Source organism: Thamnophis sirtalis, unplaced genomic scaffold, assembly GCF_051295495.1.
Source record: "Thamnophis sirtalis isolate CommonGarterSnake01/CBP01778 unplaced genomic scaffold, rThaSir2_p1.2 scaffold_2, whole genome shotgun sequence".
Lineage (NCBI taxonomy): Eukaryota > Metazoa > Chordata > Lepidosauria > Squamata > Natricidae > Thamnophis > Thamnophis sirtalis.
Window position 1 is genome coordinate 11,223,812 of NW_028261382.1, and position 20,191 is coordinate 11,244,002.

A 20,191-nucleotide genomic window follows, 5' to 3' on the forward strand; every position below is an offset into this window, starting at 1 on the left:
CGAGAACTTTGCAAGGCCACATATGCAGTGGTGGGATTCAAACATTACTACTACCGGTTCTGTGGGCATGGTGTGACTTGGTGTGCGTGGGAGGGGAAGGATACTGTAAAATCCCTATTCCCTCCCCACTCCAGGGGAAGGTTACTACAAAATCCCCATTCCCTCCTGATCAACTGGGACTCGGGAGGCAGAGAATAGATGGGGGCAGGGCCAGTCAGAGGTGGTATTTACCGGTTCTCCAAACTACTCACAATTTCCACTACCGGTTCTCTCACTGGTCAGAACCTGCTGAATACCACCTCTGCACATATGGTATTGCTTTCCTTGCTGACAATGTTCCCATCAAAAAGGACGCCAACGGGCAGGGTTTGAACAATTTACACAGACAAACCCTAAGGATGACTGATGCTTTCCGTGCATTCAAATCCAATCAGAAATATAGCTCTTTCTACCCCCAGTGCCCACGAAAATTTGAGAATCCTTGCTAATTCCTTACCCAGTGTCTTCATCCCAGTAGTAGTAGCCTTTGGTAGGATATCGATATTCAAGTTTATCCATTTGAAGAGCTGGGTAAAACACCCCTGTTTTATAGGTTTTCTTCAAAAGGCGATCGTGAATATCTGAGAGAATGGAAAATGTTGTCCCTTTAGGATAACAAAATCCAACTTGGATCCAGTCGTTCCTAAATAAAGAAAAGGAAAATAAGCATTACTAAAAACAAAAAGCTCTACCCCAAATCTCATGACTATAACTTTTCTGGAATGCACCACAAGCCAAGTCAAATATTTAACTTTTTTTTTTTTAAAGCGATTCTTTCCATGCTGGCTTAAATGTTTAGATGCTGGTGCTTAACTAGTTCCAAAACGATTTAAAGATCCATTAATGCCACATGGGACAGTTCCCCGGTGGTGGGTCATTGCCTCCGAGCAAAGAATTAGTCTGACCCATTTCGTGTATTCCATCGTTGAAATGATGATTGCTTTGCCTGTCTGTTTGCAAGAACTTAGAACACGAAGGTGGAAAGATGGTAAAACTCAGAATGAAGCTGTTGAAATGATGGTGGCAGAGCTAGAGGATTATAATGTGTAGAGTTTCCCTAGATCAGACAGGGGTGGGATTCAGCCAGTTCAGACTGGTTTAGATGAACCAAATGTTAATTTTACATCTGGTTCGCCAAACTGATAGTTAAAAAGACCGGCTGGCCCCGCCCTCCCCTCCCCTCCCAGGAGTCTTCATGTGGCCCATTTTGGGTGCCAGGCAAGTGCAGGGCCCATGCAGAGACTCTGGGAGGATGAAAAATGGGCAGCCTGGAAATTCCAGAAGTCCAGAAACAGGCTGGTTTCCAGTCTCTAAGAGCCTCCGGAGCCCGGGGGGGGGCGTTTTCGTCCTCCCATAGGCTCCAGGAAAGCCTCTGGAGGCTGGGGAGAGCGAAAGTGCCCCCCCCTCACCATGGTGCAGGATGCTGAGTAGCCCACACCCACCATGGCCATGCTCACCCGGCAATCAGACAGAGAACCGGTTGCTAAAAAGTTTTAATCCCATCCCTGGTTCAGGGGTCCTCAATCCCTACTGGTCCATGGTCCATTCAGAATCGGGCTGTGGAAGCAGTGGGTGAGTGCGGGTGCAAGGGCAGGCTTTACTTGCATCTACAGTGGGTGGATGTATTGAACTTGAATTGAATTTATTGCATTTATATGCCGCCCTATTCCCAGAGGGACTCAGGGCGGCTCACAATTCAAAGGGAGGGAGATACAGACAAGGGGGAAAAAAACAGCACAACAAACAACTACAGAAAGAATTTAAAAAACAATCAACAGCCACACAGTTCGAGCGGGGATGGGAACTCGTCAGCCCCAGGCCTGTCGGAACAGCCAGGTTTTAAGGGCTTTGCGGAAGGCCTGAAGGGTGGTGAGGGTCAGAATCTCCACGGGGAGATTGTTCCAGAGGGCCGGAGCAGCCACAGAGAAGGCTCTCCTCCGGGTGGTAGCCAGGCGACATTGGCCAGTAGATGGAATTCGGAGGAGGCCTACTCTGTGGGATCTAATAGGTCTATTGGAGGTAATTGGCAGCAGGCGGTTTCTCAAGTACCCAGGTCCAATACCATGAAGGGCTTTATAAGTGACGACTAGCACCTCGAAGCGTATCCGAGCAGCCAGTGCAGCTCGCGGAGGATAGGTGTAACGTGGGTGTACTGGGGTGCACCCACAATCGCTCCCACAATCGATGAGAGTGCATGTGCAGCTCCCTTTGTGCGAGGGGCATCGCTTACACAAATGCAGCTGCACGCACACACACGTTGACCCACCACTCGCACAGAACCCTCCTCTCTCCCCCCCCCCCCACCGCCAGTCTTCAAAGCCAGAAAGGTTGGGGACCGCTGCCCTAGATGATGGGCATTAAAAGTTCAGAAAGTTTTTTTTGGGGGGGGGGGTTAGGGCTTGCATCCTCACTTGTTGAAATTGATGAGCCAGATAGTCAATTCCTCAGGAGCCGCCTTGTCCCAGTGGATGGTGTAGCCTTTCTGCAAAGTGATGACAGGCTGATATTGTTGATAATGGGTACTCTTACTCAGGGCGCCTTCTAAATACAAAGGGTGTGTGTAGAAATCATTTTTGATGATTTTCATCTTCAGATTGGAGGATTTATATGCTTGGATGTACACCTGTTCAGAAAAAAAAAGAGAGAAAGCATATTGAATTGTAGTATATTTAATTAGAATGCAGTCTTGCAGGCTATGTTTGCCGACTGCCAGCAGTTCAATCCTGACCAGCTCAACAGGTTGACTCAGACTTCTGTCCTTCCAAGGCTGGTAAAATGAGGACCCACATTATTAGGGGCAATGTGCTGACACTATAAACCACTTAGAGAGGGCTGTAAAACACTGTGAAGAAGGATATAAGTCTAAGTGCTATTGCTATTTATTCCCAGGGGTTATGAAATTCCTACCTTCAATAAGGGCTTTCTAGGCACCTCTATCTTTCAGGCAATGGCATTGTTTTTAAATTATTTAAATCTTTCATGTTGCATGAAGTTTGGCTTCCCATTCAGCTATCAGTGCATAGAAGAAACTAAGACTTGTAGAAGGCTGTAATTGAGTTTATTGGAACTTTTTAACTTCAATGGGGTTTTGTGGAAAACAAACTCATTCTACTAATTCTTGTTAGAGTTTGTTGCAGCAATCAAATCCAGAAAGCACACACAGGTAACTGATTCAGCAGGATTCATTAACTTCTCTTTATATACATAATAGCACATGAAGTAATATATACAATACCAAGAGTGGTTCTTTCAATGTGGTAGAGAGGAGAGATTGTAAGTAGGTATAAACACAGGCAGGACAGAAGGGAATTTCTTCTTTCAGTCCTCAGCACAGACTCAGAGCTAAGCTAAGCCACGCCCAGGCTCCTTACTGTTTCAGTTTCCATTGGCTGACCTTGTTACTAAGCCCTATTCCAGTTCATGAATACACTGACAATTCTGTTATATCTTTGGGTTCCTATTGGATTGCAAATAGCCCAAAAATTCAATTTTCACCCTGTCCTAGGTGTGACACAGAACTGTGAACCAACAGCCCTCTAATCTGTGCTCCCACCACCATCCCTGCTACCTGTGCATAGCGTCCACTACAAATGGATCCTCTCCAGTCTGGAACTTCAATGCAGTCTCGATGCTTAATGAGCCAATTGTCCTCCTTGATAAGGTATGATCCAGGATATTCTGACACTGAGCCATCCACATCATGGAAAACGGACGTTTTATCGCCATCCATGTCCAACCCATTGAACCAAGGCCCAGGTTCTCCAAAGAAAACTCTGGAGGAAATCTATACGTGAGAAGAAAGACATATTGCTCAGTAAATGCTTGGATCTCTTTGAGGAGGAACACAACTTGCTTCCCACATGATGATCTCTGAATAGACATGTTCATGGTGTTTCTCCCAATAATGGAATATATGCTCATCATTTTATTCATTCATTCATTCATTCATTCATTCATTCATTCATTCATTCATTCATTCATTTATTTCACCAAGCATGTATTAGATAACAGATATAAATATAATCACGCTTATGAATACATGAAATGGATACGAATAAATGGGGACAATAGAGAGGGACAGTAGGTACTTTGGTGTGCTTATGCATGCCTCTTGCAAACCTCTTAGGAATGGGATGAGGTTGACAATAGAGAGTCTAAGGTTAAAGTTTTGGGGGTTTGAGGAAGTAACAATGAAGTCAGGTAGTGCATTCCAGGCATTGACCACTCTGTTGCTGAAGTCGTATTTTCTGCAAACGAGTTTGGAGCGATTTACCTTGAGTTTGTTATCAATTGTTTGCTCATGTATTATTGTGGTTGAAGCTGAAGTAGTCATTGACAGGCAAGACGTTGTAGCAGATAATTTTATGTACTACGCTTAGGTCAGAACGAAGCTGGTGTAGTTCTAATTAATTTAATTAGACAGACATTTTAATTGAAAAGTGTGATCATGTGACCCCGAGATGCTAAAACCATCATAAATATATACAAGGGCCATTTTGATCATGTGCCCATGGGATGTTGAAATGCTTGTGTGGGGACGAGTCATAAGACACTTTTCTCAGTGCCATTTTAACTTTGGATGGTTGCTAAATGAATGGCTGTCAGTTGAGAGCCGAGGTGGTGCAGTGGTTAGAGTGCTGTACTGCAGCCACTTCAGCTGATTGTTATCTGCAATTCGGCGGTTCAAATCTCATCGACTCAGGGTTGACTCAGCCTTCCATCCTTCCGAGGTGGGTAAAATGAGCACCCAGACTGTTGGGGGCAATATGCTGACTCTGTAAACCGCTTAGAGAGGGCTGAAAGCCCTATGAAGCGGTATATAAGTCTAATTGCTATTGCTATTGCTATTAAAGGCAAAGATAAATCCCTAAAATGGGATTCCGATGATGGCCTCAACAACAAAATCATTGTAAACTTTAACATAGCCAAAGCCAACTTGTAGATCCTTATTTGAAGCTCAATCCAAACTCAGTTCAACATCAATTGCAAACGTACAGGGAGGAAATTCTGTCACTGGGGCAGAATTTCCTCTGCAAATTATGTTGGAACTCTACGATGTTTTCAAGATTTGTTCTTGGCACAAGCCTTCAGTTCATCAATCTACCCTTAAAGACAAACTCACCGGGACGTCTTCGAAGAACAAATTTGTGACGTTGTTGTTGGGGCAACTCTGCCAGGCGTTGTTCAGGCGGAAAGCCAGAGCACTGGTGTGTCGGCCTTCCAGTGCAGCAAATTTTCGGAAAGTGCAATTCTGAACGTTGATTGGCCCATCATAGAACTGAATGCCTCTGATGGGGAAATTCCTGAAAAATATTTGTGAAAGATGTGCATTAGATTGGTTCTAAGGCAGGGGCGTCAAACTATTTCATTCAGGGCCGCATCTGTTGTGGCCCACCAGCGGCCAGTGGAACTGGCAGCAGATTCGCACAGTGAGGAGGTTGGGGAGGAAACTGGGCCAGTCCTGGAGTCTGGGGAAGGCTCTGATGAGGGCTCTGTGTCACAGGCAGAGATGGGGCCAGGGCCATCCAACAGTTATCAGCTGCTTTCAGAGTCGGAGATCAGTGGGGCGGAAAAACAGCTGGAACTTGTTCCCAGTGTGCGCATGCACAGAATTAGCAATAGCAATAGCAGTTAGACTTATATACCGCTTCATAGGGCTTTCAGCCCTCTCTAAGCGGTTTACAGAGTCAGCATATTGCCCCCAACAATCTGGGTCCTCATTTTACCCACCTGGGAAGGATGGAAGGCTGAGTTAACCTTGAGCCGGTGAGATTAGAAGTGCTGAACTGCAGATAACAGTCAGCTGAAGTGGCCTGCAGTACTGCACTCTAACCACTGCGCCACCTTGGCTCTAGAATTGCCAGATGAAGGGAACTGCTAAAGAACAGGTGCTGATTTGGGAGTAAGGCCACAGGTGAACGATGAAAAGCCCCTCCCAGAGGAAATAAAAGGGGAGCAAAAGGGGAGTGGAGTTTGCAGGAGACAGTTTGCTGAATTGGTTCGTGACTCTCCGACACTCCTTGCCTAGTTTTGCAGATATCGGCCTGGCAGCTCTCCAAGTCAGATAAGGTCTGCGACTGTAAATCCTCCCTTGAAAGACTTTGCTGGATGTTATTGAGAGGAATTCACAGTCAATTAATAAACGGGATTTTTGTCGGGACAAGGAGTTTGCTTCAGGCTCTTGGGAATCAGTCAGAACAGCACCAGGGTTGTGTTTGACCTCTTGGGGCCAGGCTGGACATGGCCAGCTTGATGTCACTCGTGTTGGGGGTGCCTATAGTGGCCTGATCGCTCTGCTAGCGAAAATGGACTCCCAAGCTCTGTTTTCGGCTGCAACAGCCTCCTGCAACCTTCTGCCAGGGTTTAGGAATCTCAAATCTGTTATCAGTAGCTGTTCATTGTAGAAGAACAGAACGAGATCAAAGAGGGACCTTTTTCTCCAGCTATGGTCTCTTCAGTGGCAGGTTTAGAAAAAAAAAGAAAGAATCAAATTAAATTCTACCCTAGTTTGAAAACCTGAACCCAACAAGAAAATATCCAGAGATACAGAAGAAAGATGGGTAGAGAGGGCGGGAGAGAGGATGGGAGGGAGGGTGAGAAGGAAGGGAGAGAGTGGATCGGGAGAGAGGAGTGGTAGAGGGGGAGGGGAAGTAGGGTAGAGGGGGATGATGGAGGGAAGATAGTAAGTTGGAGGGGGGCGGAAGAAAGAGGTGTACGGAGAGTGGAAGATGTATATTGGGTTTCTATTTTTTGGGCTATTGTTGACAAGAGGAATTGCTGCGATTATTGTTTAATGTTGTATGGCTCTGGCTATGCACAGTATATATGTGAGTGGATGAAAATGAAAAAATGGAAAACAAAAACCTTTTGAAGTGTTAAAAAAAATATCCAGAGAGAAACTCACTGTCCAATGGGTAATGTCCGTCCACTGTGGTCTAATCCTCCAGGTCCCCAGATGTTATTGTTCATTGTTTCAGTCCCCGTATTTCCACTTTCACCCACGAAAAGGCTATTTTTAATTTCTTGTTTTGATCCGTCGTCGTGCGGGAAGGTTCCCCCACTAGGAGAGAACAAAATGGCGGGTCAGCATGGGCCAAAACTCTGCTTTTCTATAATTGCAAGAGGTGAAAAATCCTGAACAAGAACTAAGAATGCTTACCTAAAGACGAGGCGAGGCTGGGCATGAAAAGAAGTGGCTGGGAGGGGAGGGGAGAGGAGAGCCGGGCCGCTCAACGTGAGTGATGTTGAGTTGGCCACACCCACCCACTCACATGACCACCCAGCCACACCCACCCAGCCGGTCATTATGGCAGAGAACTAGCGGTTAAATTATTCATGGAATAAATTTTATGAATGGATAGAGACAAGAGGTGGAAACGAGAGAGAAAATAAGTTTACGAACGTCAATAATTGTTAGTATGGAAAATAAAGATGTATAAAACAATAACTATAGTTAGGGGAAAAATGTAAATAGGGTAATGTAAAAAGAAAATTAATTAAAAGGTTTTTTTTCCCCTTTTTGGTCATACCACTATCATTACTGTTCTTATGTTATTTTTACTGTTATTAACTTGTGTGTTAAGATTTACTATCAACTTTTCTTTGGCTTTGCTTTATTTGTAACTGTTGTCCTGACATACCTCTGGTCTTTCCAAAATGTTTATGAATAAAAAAAAATTATTTGAATCTCAGCGCTGCCTAAAGGTCCTTTTTCCAAAAGGAACCTTGGATTTGTTTTTGCTTGAAGATATTTTGCTACTCATCCAATAAGCCAGTGTTTCTCAACCTTGTCAACTTGAAGATGTCTGGACTTCAACTCCCAGAATTCCCCAGCCAGCATTCGCTGGCTGGGGAATTCTGGGAGTTGAAGTCCAGACATCTTCAAGTTGACAAGGTTGAGAAACACTGCAATAAGCTTCTTCCATTCTTCTTGGATGAGAAGCGCAACGTCTCCAAGCAAAAAACAAGGAAAGTCCAGTTGCCTTTAGAAAAACCACCTTTGGGGCAACCATGACCTGGATGACTGAGAATCTCCATAGACAAGAATGCTTACCTAGCCAGAGTGAGGCCAATCCCATTGTCAGCAAACCTGCAAGGAAGAGAGACATTCCTGGGTTAATCTGGAGGACTGGATTCCAGTCTGTGCTTAATGACATTATTAATTTAGGCTATTTAACGTCCTTGGTTCTCAGTAACATTCCCCCATTGTTGCAGTGTGGGGGAGGGGGGAATAATGATTTCTTAGACTAAATGAGCTTCTTCGAATATTCAAGGATATGGAAGGAAAACTCATTAAACAAAGAGTTTACAATCTGAATCTATGTATTGTTTCAGAAGTCCTGGGTCTCCCAAAATGGTGCTAGATTAGAGCATAAACAAGATAACTTTTTCCTTCATTGCACTGTTCAACCAGAATCTATCTGCCTGCCTGCCTGCCTGCCTGCCTGCCTGCCTGCCTGCCTGCCTGCCTGCCTACCTACCTACCTACCTTTCTATCTATCTATCTATCTATCTATCTATCTATCTATCTATCTATCTCTCTCTCTCTCTCTCTCTCTCTCTCTCTCTCTCTCTCTCTCTCTCTCTCTCTATCTATATCTATCTATCTCTATCTATCTATCTATCTATCTATCTATCTATCATCTATCTATCTATCTATCTATCTATCATCTATCTATCTATCTATCTATCTATCTATCTATCTATCTATCTATCTATCTATCTATCTATCTATCTATCTATCTATCTATCTAAATGGCTGTGTGTGTGTGTGTGTTCCAGCATTACTCTGGAACGCCTTGAGTAATTTCAACCAATTTCAACTTGGTAGACAGATGACTTACTCTCTGGAAAAAAATATTGTGGGGGGTAAGAACACCCCTAAAGCCCCTCGGTGTGTGTGTTCTGTTAAGATGAGGCCTGTTGTGCCTTAAAATGGCTTCTACTGTACTGTGGTAAAATGGCTTCTACTGTGCAGTGGAGTTGCCATGGTAACGACTTCACAGTCCTCCACAAGGGGGCTCCTTCTGATAAGGGGGAAAATCCAGCACAAGAAATTACCTTTGGTCGGGACATTCTCCCCCCCCCCCCCCATAAATAAATACCAGGGCAACACCGGGTTATCGGCTAGTTGAACCTAACAGAAGCTGCAAACCCTAGAGAACTCTGTAAAGATGTTACTTTAATAACGCACACATTTTGCAGATGACCTACCCCGCCCAAGATCATTTCGATGAAATCTTTCTGTTGGGCCTTTCCTAACCAGTCCTTTACATTCTTGGGAAATTGTGGCTCTGATCATTTATTCTGAAGCCACCCCATGAAGTTGAAGGACAATTACAGTGAAGTTTTCTTCAAGACAAGATTCACTCCTAGGGACTACTGCCCAGGCAAGTCTCTACAGTTTTCTTGGCAAGATTTTAGAAGCCTTTGCCTTCTTCCTAGGGTTAAGCAAGAGTGGCTGGCTCAATGTCACCCAGCTGGTTTTTCTTCCTTAAAGTGGAATTCCCAGTTTCCCAGTTTCAAGCCCAGCACCTTAATCACTACGCCAACTGGCACTTTCCAGTTTAACTTAGCTGCAGGATTCCCAGATGTCTCCTTCTAACTACTATTCAGGTTCAATCCTGCTTATTTTTTAGACCAGAAAGTGGATCTAAATTTGATTTTTTTTGGGGGGGGGAAGTTGTGGGATAGAAAGATGGGGGAACCCCCTGAAATTATTTATTTATTTATTTATTAGACTTATATACCGCTTCATAGGGCTTTCAGCCCTCTCTAAGCGGTTTACAAATTTTTTTAGCAAATTGAGTCAGCAACTTGCCCCCACAGTCCGGGTCCTCATTTCACCCACCTCGGAAGGATGGAAGGCTGAGTCGACCTTGAGCCGGTGAGATTTGAACCACTGAACTGCAGATCACAGTCAGCTAAAGTGGCCTGCAGTGCTGCACCCTAACCACTGCACCACCTCGGCTCTTAAGGCAGTGTCTGCCTGCCTTTTATTAAATTAAATTAAAATTATTGCATTAAAAGAGCTAGCAAGTTAAGTCCCCGGTTGAAAGTAAATTACTCTGTTGCCTTCCCAAGTTGCTGCACTGCAAAAACAATGGAAATTGCAATATACTTTAGCATAGGTAGTGTTGCTCTGGTGCAGTAACAAAATATTAAGACAGCTAGATCCCTACAGCTATAAAAATACTTAAGTTATGAAACCTGGAAACTTATTTGAACTTGGCCTGGATAAACACTGCCAAAAACCTAACAAGTTGGGGAGAAAAAACTTTCTGCGATTTGGAAGCAGAAGAAAAAGAGCTGAGATATTCAAATTGGTTGTTAATATACAATTACAAGGGCTTGATGGGTGAAAAGAAACCCGAAGGCTAAAAGGAAGAGAAACAAGCCTATATTTGATATTGCCTATGCTGGTTTGCTTTCCACCATGTTTCACCATTATATGCATTATACATATAATACATTTATATGTATTAAATCTATATTCTACTAAAAGTCTCTGACTCTGACTTTTAACTGGGTGAAACAGTGCATCCGTTCAACACTTTTTAGAATAGAATAGAATAGAATAACAGAGTTGGAAGGGACCTTGGAGGTCTTCTAGTCCAACCCTCTGACTAGGCAGGAAATCCTGCGCCACTTCAGACAAATGGTTGACTGATATCTTCTTAAAAACCTCTGGTGTTGGAGCATTCACAACTTCGGAAGGCAAGTTGTTCCACTGATTAATTGTTTTAACTGTCAGGAAATTTCTCCTTAGTTCTAAGTTGCTTCTCTCCTTGATTAGTTTCCATCCATTGCTTCTTGTCCTGCCTTCAGGTGCTTTTGGAGAATAGTTTGACTTCCTCTTCTTTGTGGCAGCCCCTGAGATATTGGAAGACTGCTATCATGTCTCCCCTAGTCCTTCTTTTCATTAAACTAGACATACCCAGTTCCTGCAACCGTTCTTCATGTTTTAGCCTCCAGTCCCCTAATTATCTTTATTGCTCTTCTCTGCACTCTTGCTAGAGAGTCTCTACATCTTTTTTACATCGTGACAACTAAAACTGGATACAGTATTCTAAGTGTGGCCTTACCTAGGCATTATAAAGTGGTATTAACACTTCACCTGATCTTGATTCTATCCCTCTGTTGATGCAGCCCAGAACTGTGTTGGCTTTTTTGGCAGCTGCTGCACAATGAACCAAGGTGTTCCAAATAGGCTAATTTACAGAATGTGTCCAACATCCAGGACCCATAATTACCAAGGGAATGAAGTTTGTGAAAGGTTGTGGCTGCTTTCATGCTGCCAACTGCTACTGCACTGCTGGGCTGTGTGGTCATGTGATCTTCATTTTCAAAGTTCCATGACAGTTTCTCAGCCAGTCTCATAATCCCTTGCTCCCTCCACTCCCCCCACCAGCAGCCACTAACCTGCTTGCTGAGAAGAGAAGGGAAGGAGATTTCCGATGTTCCCTGCCAGATTCCCAACAAGGAAATTCATTGGGGAAGCCAGCAGGAAGTCGGAAGTCACTCCTACTTCCATAGGGTTTTTTTTGGCTGCCTTCGGTCATTCTGTTTTTCTATTTAGGTAAAAAAGTATCTCTGGAACAATGGCTCAACAAGGCACTGGTTGTCCAGTAGCAACTAAAATTAACCATGCAGCATCATTCGTATTGTGGTTTTTGAAGCTGGAGTAAGTAAAGCTCTTTGTTCTAAGGAAATTGCTAATCTAAAGGTTAACAAAAAGGAGAATCTGCCTTTTGTGGCATGAAAGCAAAGGCAGGAAATAAGAGGACAAGCAAGGTTTAGAACTATTTTAAGGCTAAATTTGTATTATGTATTTAAAGTAGTTTTAATAGCATTGACGTCTATAAATGTAACATGGTAGCTGGCTTGGAATTGTGGTTAGGTGCGGAGTTAGAAACCAGGAGATTGTAAGTTCTAGTCCTTTCTTAGGCATGAAAGCCAGTTGGTTGACCTTGGGCCTGTCCTTCTCTCTCTCTCTCTCTCAGGCCACCCCATTCACAAGTTGTGTTTGTGAGGAAATAGGACACAGGAGCATTGGCACAGTGGTTAGAATGCAGTATTGCAGGCTACTTCTGCTGACTGCCCGCTGCCTGAAATTTGGCAGTTCTAATCTCCCCAGGCTCAAGGTTGACTCAGCCTTCCATCCTTCCGAGGTGGGTAAAATGAGGAGCCAGATTGTTGGGGGCAAGAGGCTGACTCTGTAAACTGCTTAGAGAGGGCTGTGAAAGCACTGTAAAGCGGTATATAAGTCTAAATGCTATTGCTACACTATTCTTTGCCCTGAGTATGAACGAAAGGTGCAATGTCAATCTAAGAACGAATGAAAGTTTAAGAGCTGCATGGAGAGGGAATACAACTCAGAGGACACCCTGTTTAAAAGCCTTGGGCTTGGCAATTAAAAACAAACAAGCACCAGCTACAGGTGAGATGAGAAGAAATGCTACACGAACCACGGAAAGTTACTGCCAGATGCAACTGCCAAGACTGAGTAGGATGGACAAACAGTAAGGTCTATTTTAAGGCAACTTGTTATTTCTCTGTGGCAGCCTCACCAAATTCCCAGAAACTTTTTTCACTATAAGAATTAAATTGTAAGATGTCAACCTGTAGCTGTACCACCCAGAGGTATTTTTGGAGTGAAATCTCTTTGTAAGAAAGGGAGGAGCGACTAGTGATAAAATAAGAGTGCATTCTTCAAAGAACAAATAATCCTACAGGTAGTCCTTGTGTTACGGCCATAATTGAGCCCCAAATGAAACATTCGTTAACTGAGATTTGACGCAGATTGTATCCTGCAACATTATCCTGGGACATGTATAATTCCCCTTCGTTTGTGAGTCGTGTCCCGTATTACGACTTTTCATGCCACAGTTGTTAAGTGAATCACTCCGTTTGTTAAGTTAGTAACCCAGTTGTTCAGTGAATCTGGCTTCTCCATTGATTTGGTTGGGTCGGGAGGTTGCCAAAGCTGATCCCATGATCCCAGGAACTTTGCAACCGTCATAAATACGAGTCAGTTGCCCAGCATCGGAATTTTGATCAGGTGATTCTGCAGCGGTTGTAAGTGTGAAAAAGGTCACAAGTCACTTTTTTCCCCCAGTGCTGCTGTAACTTTGAATGGTCCCTAAATGAACTGTTGTAAATCGAAGGCTGCCTGTATTTTAAATTATCAGCATCAAGTGTTTCCCTTACATTTCTCTTTTGGCAAAGACTGTTAAAACTAACTTTGGATTTCTGTAGATTGCTGGACAATTCTAGATTCCCACCAGAAATGCTACTGAACAGTTTTCCTATTAATTCCTTGCTTATCTGAGATAATACTTGGCTGTGTGTAAATTAGAAGCAGGCCTACGTATGTCAAAACAATTTTTGGGGGTAAAATATCCGTAGTTCTCAAAAACACGAGGTTGCTTTGTTTTAAACTAAGACAGGCTGCCCTGAGCCTAGGAGGAGAAGGAGGAGGAAATAAGCAGGGTCAGTTCTCAAGACACAAACAGACTGCAGTCAGCTCAGAGGCAAAACAACCGTCATGTGCTTTGCAGAGTTGTGTTGCCAAACTCGGATGTCTGCAACAGGATCCGATCCAGGTGTGTTAGGGCTTTGTGCAGCTGGTAGCTCTGAGGGTTGGCACTTCGAACAACTGCAGACCTAACACATTTGGAAGATGTTAGGCTGGGGAAGGTTAAGTGGCCAATTTGCCACAGTAACCACAAGCACCTGTTGGAATGGATGGAGTCAGCACAGCCATTGTTTGTTGAAGAGGAGGGCAATTTCCGGTGTCAAATAAGCGCACACCAGAGTTGCTTGCGCTCTTTGGCTTCTAGAGGACGCCAATAGCAACCTGGAAATTGGGGGTGACTCCAGGTCAAGCAGAATCTCACCAAGACAGGAAATCTTGGAGAGTCAGCTTTGAGCGGAGCTGCATTAAAACTTAAAAAAAGATGAATCTGGGTCTCGTTTCAGCAGAGTAAGGAAGATACTTAGGGATGATTCACATCCTGGTCAGTCAGTGTCTTTTCTCACTTTTACCATTGGGCAGAAGACACAGAAAGTATAGCCAGCTGGATAAACAGGTTTAAAAACAACTTCCAGACTCCTAAATACAACTACAATCACTCCATGCATACATGGAAACATATGACTGGTTTTTCTCTAATTATTTGTAAAAGGACCATTTTCTGGATTATTCATGTTGTTTTGTATTTTGTTGTACATTGCACCAGTAGAAGCTAAATGAATTTCGTTGTATATATAGTATGTACAATGATAATAAAGGTTGTTGTTGTTGTTGTTGTTATCAGTATTATACAATTGTATCACAGGGGCCAGTTGATTTGGCATTGGTTACTAGTCGGGCCCCACCCAGGGGCCTAGGACGTCGTAACGTATTTTCATAATATGCGTGTAGATCCAAGTAGTGCGGCTTTTTGCATTTGACTGATGGTGATTTTGTCAATTTTTAACAGTTTTAAATATAATTCCAGTGCTTTTAGAATAGCACCCAGTGTGCCAATTACTACTGGAATTACCACTGCTGGTTTGTGCCATAATTATTATTATTGTTGTTGTTGTTATTATTATCATCATTATTATTATACAATGTATCACAGTGGCCAGTTGTTTCGCCGGATTTGGCATTGATTACTAGTCGGGCCCCATCCAGGGGCCTAGGACGTCGTAACGTATTTTCGTAATATGCGTGCAGATCCAAGCAGTGCGGCTTTTTGCATTTGACTGATTGTGATTTTGTCAATTTTTAACTGTTTTAAATGTAATTCCAGTGCTTTTAGAATAGCACCCAGTGTGCCAATTACCACTGGAATTATCACTGCTGGTTTGTGCCATAGTCGTTGAATTTCAATTTTTAAGTCCTGGTATCTTGCGATTTTTTCATGTTCCTTCTCGGCGACCCTGCTATCACCTGGTATTGCGATGTCTATGATTGTGACCTTATTTTTCTCAACCAGTGTGATGTCTGGTGTATTATTATTATTATTATTATACAATTGTATCACAGCGGCCAGTTGTTTCGCCGGATTTGGCATTGGTTACTAGTCGGGCCCCACCCAGGGGCCTAGGACGTTGTAACGTATTTTCGTAATATGCGTGCAGATCCAAGCAGTGCGGCTTTTTGCATTTGACTGATGGTGATTTTGTCAATTTTTAACTGTTTAAATTATTATTATTATTATTATTATTATTATTATTATTAATGATTTTGTTTAAGGCAGGGGTCACAGAGTCGTAGAATCATAGGGCTGGAAGGGAACAGCTAAAGAACAGGGGTTGACTTGGGAGTAAGGCCACAGGTGGACGATGAATGGTCCCTCCCAGAGGAAATAAGAGAGGAGGGAAAAGGGGAGTGGAGTTTGCAGGAGACAATTAGTTCACTTAATTGATTCGTGACTCTCTGAGACTCCTTGCCAAGTTTTGCAGATATTGGCCTGGCAGCTCTCCAAGCCAGATAAAGGCTGTGGCTGTAAATCCTCCCTTGAAAGACTTTGCTGGATGTGAATGAGCAGAAATCACAGCAAATTAATAAAAGGGTTTTTTGCTTCATGCTCTCGGGAAGCCTAGCTCAGAACAGGTTAAGACTCACTGGCAGTCGTCCAGCCACACGTCTCCTCCTCTCAACCAAGCTCCATGGTCCTGGTTCTTGTAAGCGATGAACCGCTGAATCAGAGCTGGCTCTCTGGGCTTCAAAGGATCAGCATCCTGGTGTGGGCTGTATCTGGAATTGTAAGAGGCAAAAAAGGGGGAGATCAGTGAACCTCAGGAAACATCTTGAGATCAGCTGCTTTGATATTATCCCCTCCCAAGTTCCTGCATCCAAATCAAGCTTCTAGTTCTCATTAGAGAACTTCAAAGATCAGGAGATGCATGAGAAGAAAAAAAGACAATCAGGATTCTTGAAGAAGATTAGAAACCTACAGGGAACGAGAACTTAAGACAGAGACTTGGAGTAGGAAAGGTGTTCCCAGATAATAACGTTTTGTGGCTTGGCAGATCAGATCCTCTTTGCCAGAAAATAGCCCAAATCCATGCAAAATTTCCCATGGAGGGGAGCAACAACTGTGATTCCAAAATCCAAGGTCACCAAAATCAGTTTACCTTCCAGAAATCAGAGTCAGGATTGGCCGTTTGTCTTTGGCTGATGCTGCCGTTGTTTTAACTCCATTATCAATGATCATTCCAGCCTGGGGAGAAAGAGGAAAGGGGTTGTTGGGTAAGCAATATCTATGCTGAACAAACCTTAAGAGGGTGGGCAAAGCATACATTTTTTAAGGAGGGCAGTCTACAATATCAACCACAGCAAAGGAATTTGATGCTTTATTTCTTTTAGTTTCATGATTTTGGAGATTCCATTCCAGTCCACCACCTGTCTCAAATTGATGACTCCAGTCAGTCAGTCAGTCAGTCAGTCAGTCAGTCAGTCAGTCAGTCAGTCAGTCAGTCAGTCAGTCGTCCGTCCGTCCGTCCGTCCGTCCGTCCGTCCGTCCGTCCGTCAGTCAGTCGTCCGTCCATCAGTCAGTCGTCCGTCAGTCAGTCAGTTGTCCGTCAGTCAGTCAGTCAGTCAGTCCGTCAGTCGAGTCAGGTCAGTCAGGTCAGTCAGTCAGTCAGTCCTTCCTTCTTTCTCTTTCTTTCTTTCTTTCTTTCTTTCTTTCTTTCTTTCTTTCTTTCTTTCTTTCTTTCTTCTTTCTTTCTTTCTTTCTTTCTTTCTTTCTTTCTCTTTCCTCTCTCTTTCCCTCTCCCCCCATGGAGAAAAGGTAACAAAACAGAATATGCATATTTTCTTCTTTGCTTACAGAAAGCAGGAGAGTTTGCCATTGATTTCAGGGGAACAGTGACCAATAACAGAGTTCCCCATCAGAAATTGGAAGAGGAAAACGAGCATTAAACCACTTGAAGTGCAGTCTGTGTGTGTTTTCATGGTGGACTTACTCTGTAGTTGGAGTGGGCCCGGTTGTTATAAAATCTGCCCATTGGAATGTGCTCCGAATAGCCAGGTGGGTACATTCCGACAGAAAGTCCTGTTGGCACGTGATGTAACACAAACCAAAATCCTGTTTCCTGCAGAGGAAAACAACAACGGTTTCAGACAAAGCAGAACTGGGTTACGTGAGATATTACAAACAAGGAAAATCTAATTATTTTACATAGAATAGAATAGAATAGAACAGAATAGAACAGAATAGAACAGAATAGAATAGAACAGCTGGTGGGTATGTTCTTTGAACCTTGCAAGTGTTGATCTAGTTGTTCATGCCTCACAATATGCATAGTATAAGTAATTAAAGCTTCCTAGGAGATCAAAGACCACAATTCTATGTGACATACAATTCTGCACCTGCTTCCTTTCTATCCTCCCTACAAGAGCAGGACATTTCGCCCTCTTTCTATACATTATTCCATTCTCTCCTTGGCATTGTTGTGCATGAGAATTCCCATCAGCTACTTAGCGAGTTGCAGTTTCAGGCTTGCTTCTCCTACACGTGTCCTCCAATAACAACAAGACTTATGTCAAAAGAACATCAAAGGAGGTCCATTGAAGCCTGTTACTCTCTCTCTCTCTCTTTGGGTCCTTCAATCTCAAACAAAGATTCAGTAAATCAGCTGCTTTGGGGAAGCTCTTGGTTACAATTATGCTTAAATCACTGCTCTGGATTCTCAACTGGAAAATTTGCTTAAAAACAACAACAACAATGCGCCCAGACATATCTTTGCAGAATGGCTTTCAGGAAATATATTGTAATTCTTCCACATCCTAAAAATAATACTTTTTGTATGTGTTTAGGGTGTGATCAATTTTAATTCAAGAAAGGGCTGGTCTCTCGCAATTACTCAGGAAACAAAAGGGTTATTTTACATAAATGATTTGCAGACTGGCTGATGGGTTAGTAAGCTTTTGTTCCCAACCCAGGTTGGATGAAAGAATCTCATCCCGCTAAGCATGCCCACAAATGGCACTTTTGTTTCCCATTGGAAAACTTTTGGCCCGAGAGGGAAAATCATCATACTCACTTCAGATCCTGCAGCTGCACAGTTTATGAGGTTGTTGTGTGGGTTTGCCAGCCAGAAAACTGATACGGCACTGTTGGATAAGATAACCAAGTATGAGAAAGCAAAAACAGTGGCTTGACAGTGAGATGGGCAGCATATAAATGTCATACATGAAATAAAACCCAAGCATTTCCTGTGGAAAATGATCCAGTATAAGTAGAAGGACTATTTTCCTTGATCCTGGTGGGCTGTACATTTAAGAACTGTATGATGTATACATGGAACTTTATCCAGTTCAATCAATGCCCAGAAATCATGCATGTCTGATACCGCCTCAAAAACAGAGTGTCAACTCGCAAAGCATCCCTGGCCTGCCCTCGAGTTGCCATAGGCAAGGGGGATGGGAACGGATGGAGCAGTACAGCAGCCGCAACCAGAAGCACATTCTACGCATATCTTTCTCAAGGCTGTCTCCCAGCTGGGGCGGGCATGATCTCTGCAGCCGGGGAAAGTGCTCTATTGGTGAATGTGATTTATGACACATTCTAGGAGGAGAGGGGAAACAGGGTCATACTTGGGCTGCAAATTATGTGAGGTCAGAGCTGGCTTTCATTTAGGCATGTGCCGATATGTTGCTCCTTATAAATAACTGAATTTCTTTTGAAGCTTGGCTCAAGGCTCATGATTTAATTAAGGCATCTGGTGGAAAACGTGGATAAAAAGTTAAATCTTTGTCTGAAATAATAGCTAGGCCTTTTGTTTTCCAGGCATTTTAAATAGGAACGATGAATAAGGTGCATATTTCTATTCTCCCACCAGAGAGCAAAAGAATTTATTTATTTTTTAATTTGGTCTGATGTTCCTCATGGAAAATGCCTTTTTGGGAAGGACCCAATGTTCAGGTGGCTATTTCATACAAGCAAAACAAAGAACATTTCATTTGGTTATGAGTTCTCAGCCAGCCATGCAACATTTTGTAAGCCAGAGATAATTTAAAAATGAAATGTTTCCCTACTCACTTGCAATCCTGCCTAGGTTTTGGGACATATCCTGGATAAGCATCTTCAGTGATGGTCTTGCACATTCTGGTGTCCCGGTCAGACGGTAGCAAAGTGCCTGGTTTCACCACAAGTCCAAGGCAGTGATCAAAGGTATTACGTACTTCAGGCCCATCTTCAGTGAAGAAGCAATGACCCAACGAGTCATAGCCAACCACGTCCTTGATCTGAATGGACAAAAAATAGCAAGAAGATGGATGATGGATCTGAGCCCAGGATGGTCCAAGGGTAAGCCTTCCTCTCAACAAAAGCATGTAAAGGACACAGCTTCAAGAATGCTCAACTTCCAATACCCCATCAAACAGAAGAATAGATTAGAATAACAGAGTTGGAAGGGACCTCGGAGGTCTTCTAGTCCAACCCCCTGCTAAGATAGGAACCCCTACAGCAGTGGTCTCCAACCTTGGCAACTTTTAAGACCTGTGGACTTCAACTCCCAGAGTACAGCACTGCCCTACAGCACTTCAGAGAAATGGTTATCCCATATCTTCTTAAAAACTTCCAGTGTTGGAGCATTCACAATTTCTGGAGGCAAGTTTTTCTACTGATTGATTGTTTTCACTGTCAGGAAATTTCTCCATAGTTCTAAGTTGCTTCTTTTCTTGATTAGTTTCCACCCATTGCTTCTTGTCCTGCCCTCAGGTGCTTTGGAGAATAGCTTGACTCCCTCTTATTTGTGGCAACTCCTGAGATATTGGAACACTGCTATCATGTCTCCCCTAGTCCTTCTTTCTATTAAACTAGACATTCCCAGTTCCTGCAACCGTTCTTCATATGTTTTAGTCTCCAGTCCCCTAATCATCTGTGTTGCTCTTCTCTGCACTCTTTCTAGAGTCTCCACATCTTTTCTACATTGTGGTGACCAAACTGAATGCAGCATTCCAAGCGTGACCTTACCAAGGCATTATAAAGTGGTATTAACACTTCATGTAATATTGATTCCATCCCTCTGTTTATGTAGCCTAGAACTGTGTTGGCTTTTTTGGCAGCTGCTGCACACTGCTGGCTCATATTTAAATGGTTGTCCACTAGGACTCCAAGATCCCTTTCACAAATCTTTTCATCAAATTAGATAT

General features: G+C 43.2%; 1 protein-coding gene across 1 annotated transcript in view; it reads right to left on the reverse strand.

Moving 5' to 3' along the window:
* Window positions 1-20,191, reverse strand: part of CEMIP (cell migration inducing hyaluronidase 1) — a 77,944-nt gene that overhangs the window by 9,064 nt on the left and 48,689 nt on the right. The window contains exons 13-23 of the mRNA XM_087704275.1: window positions 19,077-19,282; window positions 18,079-18,148; window positions 16,999-17,127; window positions 16,168-16,253; window positions 15,656-15,787; window positions 8,093-8,128; window positions 6,944-7,099; window positions 5,162-5,342; window positions 3,608-3,823; window positions 2,451-2,662; window positions 497-682 (exon numbers count right to left, since the gene is read on the reverse strand). Coding sequence (XP_087560401.1) covers window positions 497-682; window positions 2,451-2,662; window positions 3,608-3,823; window positions 5,162-5,342; window positions 6,944-7,099; window positions 8,093-8,128; window positions 15,656-15,787; window positions 16,168-16,253; window positions 16,999-17,127; window positions 18,079-18,148; window positions 19,077-19,282 — 1,610 coding nt within the window. The remainder of the gene's footprint in view (window positions 1-496; window positions 683-2,450; window positions 2,663-3,607; window positions 3,824-5,161; window positions 5,343-6,943; window positions 7,100-8,092; window positions 8,129-15,655; window positions 15,788-16,167; window positions 16,254-16,998; window positions 17,128-18,078; window positions 18,149-19,076; window positions 19,283-20,191) is intronic.